Source organism: Drosophila santomea, chromosome 3R (genome assembly GCF_016746245.2).
Source record: "Drosophila santomea strain STO CAGO 1482 chromosome 3R, Prin_Dsan_1.1, whole genome shotgun sequence".
Lineage (NCBI taxonomy): Eukaryota > Metazoa > Arthropoda > Insecta > Diptera > Drosophilidae > Drosophila > Drosophila santomea.
In genome coordinates this window covers 15111995-15117244 of record NC_053019.2, presented here as the reverse complement: position 1 = coordinate 15117244, position 5250 = coordinate 15111995, and the positions used below count along the sequence as shown (strand labels likewise).

General features: G+C 42.7%; 2 protein-coding genes across 2 annotated transcripts; both read right to left on the bottom strand.

Moving 5' to 3' along the window:
* Window positions 1–1503: 1503 nt before the first annotated feature.
* LOC120453706 lies at window positions 1504–2606 on the bottom strand. Its single transcript, XM_039638529.2, has 2 exons — window positions 2401–2606; window positions 1504–2299 (listed from the first exon to the last, which is right to left on the bottom strand). The coding sequence occupies exons 1-2, from the start codon at window positions 2554–2556 to the stop codon at window positions 1760–1762; spliced, it is 696 nt and encodes a 231-aa protein (XP_039494463.1). The 5' UTR covers window positions 2557–2606; the 3' UTR covers window positions 1504–1759.
* Window positions 2607–2883: 277 nt separating this feature from the next.
* LOC120453708 lies at window positions 2884–3761 on the bottom strand. Its single transcript, XM_039638530.2, has 2 exons — window positions 3566–3761; window positions 2884–3469 (listed from the first exon to the last, which is right to left on the bottom strand). Exons 1-2 carry the CDS (start codon window positions 3710–3712, stop codon window positions 2963–2965), a joined length of 654 nt encoding a protein of 217 aa, XP_039494464.1. The 5' UTR covers window positions 3713–3761; the 3' UTR covers window positions 2884–2962.
* Between the last annotated feature and the right edge of the window lie 1489 nt (window positions 3762–5250).

Sequence of the window (5250 nt, the reverse complement as noted above, 5' to 3'; positions counted from 1 at the left end):
CTTCAACTTCTTAAAGAAAACGCTTGAGTATGACAGATATTGTTTTAGAACGCATACCTAGCTACCAAAAGAAACCCTATTAACTTAATCATTATTAGGAATTCTACTCATTTCCAGCCCCAAAGTAGGCTTTCCAAACTGGATTCCCTTTGAAAACTATTCAACCGTTGAACTCTGGGTGGAGATTCCCAATGATGAACGCAGTTTCGGGGCGTAACTCAATCGAAATGGAAACCTTGTTGCACATCTATTAAGAGCAAATGTCAAATTTAATTGGAACACGTACGCTGGGGTTCACTTGCTGGCTCCGTTTAACCCTTCCACCGATCTGCCACATTAACTTTCGTTTTTAGCCAGCTTTCCCCAACTTCTTCTTCTCCATCCTTTCATCCACTGTGTTTTGTGGGCGTGGCCGGGCGTCTGGCGAGTCTGCGGATACTTTTGCAGCGTCATCGCATGATTACGTCGATTTTGGGACCCAGTAATCATCTGGTGCACGAACACATATGTACTATGTACACCCCAATCCCAGCTTCCGAATCCCATTACCCAGACGAGCGACTAGACCAGGAGCAGGAGGTGGAGCAGGAGGTGAAGCAGGAGGTGGAGCAGGAACAGGAGCGGATTGGGTGCTCTGACCGGACACAATTATCGGGGACCAAAAGGGCTTTCAATTTCACTTGGTTAGCTGCAAGTAAACAGCTTTGCGGCTCCTCGATTTCAGCTGGCTTTTTGGGTGGCGCTCAAGTCGAGCATGCAACCATCGCAAGCGGCACGCAAACGCATCAAATCAATGAAAGTGCCCGGCTATCGATGGCTCTCCAGGACTCCAGGACTCCAGGACTCCAGGACTCCAGGACTCCAGGACTCCAGTTCTCCCGCCTCCCGCTCATTTGACCACGGTTTGCACTTCATTGGTTCACCCAAGAACGGGGCAATTGAAAGGCAAACAACACAGGGGAAAAAAGTTTTCTATATTTCTAAAGCATTGTGAATCATTAATACAATAAAACTGTGTACTGAATAAATATTTTCTAATCTTATCTTTGTATCTGAGTTTTTGAACTTATTTATACACGTTTAAAATGTTTCTGTTTAAAGTGAATCCCCCAGAACAGTGTTTTACTTCTCTCAGTGTTGCCAACAATGGATCGATCTCGATTGAAGGCGTTTTCCATTCACTTTATTTTCCGCCGGGTGAATTGGGTTTATGAAAATGAAAATTGCCAAGAAAATCGAGCAAGCAACAACATACTTCTGCTCTAGCTCAGTTCATATTTTTCGGCATTTTCTCTTTGAATTTCGGGCTTCGTAATTGCGGCTCGTATGAGTTTACTGGGGCAAAGGCGCTCGATGCACACTTTCCAGCGGAAAGTGCATAGAAATATAAATGCTCTCCCTGCATTTTCCACAGATGCATTGGCATGATTTAATCAGACTACAAATCGCTTATCAGCTCCAAAAGAAGATTCGAAAACATCTAAGAGAGTGAAAAGCAAAAGCCATACTGATAAGAGTATATTAGCTTACTCCATTGGTAAGCTTTCCCCATTCCGCTTATATGCTGAACAATATTTAAAATTACAAGTACGTTTTTAATTATTACATATGTATAGTAATTAGCCTGCGCTGACCAGAAAGATAGCAGTTCTCGACAATCACATTTTTATGACCCCAAAAAAACACACTGCGTTGCAAATAAAAAGAAAACATTGATAAGAGTTTGTACTGATAGTGGCAGTGAAAACTGACATATTCACTATGTAAATAGTAAAGTCGAAGCAAAAATTTGACTTCGCCAGCGTAGAAAACAGAGCACTGCAATGGTAGCCACCAGAGTTTCCATAGCAGCCAGACCACCGGAACCATTGCATTCACCCGGCGATTGCTTCTCCCACGCGATCTGGTTGCCCATGCCGTACCTCTCGGCATATGCCTCCGCCATGTCGATCATCTGCTGGCTGACCTCCCGTTCCCGGGTGAAGAGCTTGAACAGCGGAACGGGCGAGATGCTTCCGAATCCGCAGACGAAGGCAAAGTTCTCGTAGTCCGTTAACATCAGCTTGTAGGTCACAGTGACCGTATCGTACTGGAGATTGAAGATGCCGTATTGGGTGGAGTTGTTCCAGGGAAACCCGACGGACTCCTCGGTGTACTGCCACCCATTGTTCACTGTGCTGATGAAGTTCAAGTCCAGCGAGAGGGTCTCCTTCTCGATCTCAGCGGGCACAGAGACATTCAGGCATTGCAGCACCTGGACATTCGGCACTCTGGCAGCCTCGTACCAGTAACCCGACAGCTAAGTGTAGTGTATTTCAATATATATTTCTATTTTAAATCAAAGCTAACCCTGGAAAACTAGTAGTTCCCAGGGAAATAAATCAAATTTGTACTACTCACTCGCGTCAGGTTAAAGTTCAATCCAATGCTCTCATTGCGGCAGTTGAGTGCCTCTGGCAAAACGGGCATTCTCATCCGGATCGCTTCGACCTCCAGTGGAATTCCACAGCTGCACAGGATAACTAAAATCATGCACATATATGTTTGAGCCTCCATTTCGATCCGTTCGCGGTGCCGATTCCCAGACAACTAAACGCCCCGTCAATCCCTCCCAAGCTTTCGGCTCTCCAGTGATGTGCTTATCAGTACTGCCGATTTATTAACGGCCAGTATTCCATTTTCAATATGCGACAGTGAGTCAGTCGATTAGGCTTACAGCTTATCTACATTTACACGTGCACCTGTACAGGCTGATATCCTGTTTTCTTAGAACTCGTACTTGCACTATCGATAGTTGAAAATAAGTGAGATAACCTACCAGACAACCATTACTCAATAATATTATACAAATCCATATTACATTCATTACGAATGTAAATACAATATTTTATTTTTTTAAATTTCTATCGATACACCTTTCTCACGTCCACCAGCTGAGTAATGGGTATCTGATAGTATCATTCTAGTAGCTCGCCCAAATAGATAAACCACAAAGTAAGGTTAAGCCCACTAGAGCGGCCAAAGGAGCTTGGCCACTGGGTTCCCTGCACTCCTCAAGGGATTGCTTTTCCCAGTAGATCAGGGAGCTATAACCATATTGCTCGGCCTGGGTGTTGATCAGGTCGACGATCTCCTCGCTGACCTCGCGATCTCGAGTGAAGAGCTTGAGGATGGGGATAACGGAGTGTTTGCCGTAGCCGCAGACAACGGCTATGGAAACGTAGTCGGTGGTCACCAGCTTGTAGGAGACCTCACTCGCATCGGGATGGAAGATGCCGTACTGGGTGGAGTTGTTCCAGGGAAAGGTCACGGCTTCCCTGCTGAGGGTCCAGCTGCTATTGAGTATGGTGACGTAGCTCAAATCCAGCGTGAGATTATTGTCCTTGACTTCCGAGGGAATCGAGACATTCAGGCACTCCATTCCCGGAACATTGGGCAATCTCAGAGCCTCATACCAGTCGCCGGCGAACTAGGAAAGAAACGACAATTATTAGAGAGCTGAAATCTTAGATATATCCATTATATTTGTTTAAAAAAACATCACTTAACGTGGGACTCTTCTTACATCTGTTAAGTTGAACTTGAATCCTATATCCTCGTCCTCACATTTAAAATCCTGTATGTTTTCCGGCAGCCTGGGCAATACAACGGCTTCAATTCCGCAGATACAAAGAGCGAGTAAAAGCGATGGGATGAATACTTGATCCTTCATTTCGAACCGTGTGAACCGTTTAACCTAAGGCAACTAAATGCGGATTCAATTCTTCACACACCTTTTATTCCCTTGTGAAATGCTGTGATTTATCATTGAATAAATATAAAATGTTGGCTTGTAAGTTATTTATTATCTTCAGGTAATAAACGCACATATATGAGACACTTGAACTCCATATCGTTCGCCCCTACTCCCTTCTGTATATCTTAACGATCATTGCTCACATGAAATTCTTTTAAGTTTCGATTTTATGGACTTCACGAGTATATATATTGCTTTCTCGACTTGAAGCAAAAATAGCAAAAATAGGCGAGTCGCACCCATAGATTTTTGAATTCCTACTAGGTTAGGCTGCTAACTTTGAGTATTCGCTTTATGACTTTGACATGTTTGCATTGCAGAGTAAACAAATTCATACCCTAACATAATTACCCATTTATAACTAACCATTTGCTGTAAAAGAAGCGGCAGAGTTCTTTTGCCAAAAAGTAATTTAGAAACTGGCACACATAAACAAATTATAATCTTGCAAACTTTTTTTTTTTTTTATTAAATTTTTTCTTTTGCAAAAAGTGGGGAACAAATCGCTTTGCGGACACTGAAGAGAAGTCAAAAGTTTGGCGAACTGCTTGTAGAAATCACGTGAAATTCGATTGGCGCTTAAAGTGAAATTGCACAATGTTTGCGATGAAATGTTGTCGCAGTAAAATATCGCTGCGACCGCCTTCCTTTCACTTCCAATGCTGCAGTTGCACTTCCTCTGCACTTGCCACTCGTCCTTCTTCCCCAGATCCTGGCATTGCTGAACTGACGAAGATAAAAACGCAATCAAACAACAACAAAAAGACAAAAATGGCAGCGGCATCTGTTTGTGTTTGTGTTTGCGTTTGTGTTTGTGCCACTGTGTGTGTGAGTAAATGCACTCGAGCACGCTCATCCAAGGAGTCCAAAGAAGTCCTGCGATTCGGCATCTCCCGATACCCTCGGATTACCTAAGTCCTAGGCGGAAAGCTGTCCAAAAGTTGATTTTCTTACAGATTTATCAAGCAAAATTTAGACAATTTCTAATGATATATTGGTGCCTTTACCTGGTAATTAAGGTTTATAAAGTATCTAACCTGTTTATAACCTGCTGAAATTTACTATATTATCATAATCTTGATTGCCAAGGTGCGATAAGATTCAACGCACCAGACACCTGTTCAGCCAGATCCCTTGCTCTAATCAGCTATTAACTTTCTAATCAAAAAGTTAGGCTGATAACCACTCAAACCTCGTAAAACAGGTGTGATATGCTGAAACCGCTCAATGATAGAGTTCTGTACCGTTAAGATAGGATTATTACTAAGTGGAGTTGATTGGTATAGTTGGATTGGATGGAGTGTGATGCTAGTATGACTTATACAGGTCAGAGATCAAACTAATTACACAAAGAACAGGGGATCCGTTTCCGAGTTAATACCAATCATTTAAGATAGCGTTGTCGTATTGAGTTTTATAATAAGTTTCAACGCTACATTGAATTTTTATTTATT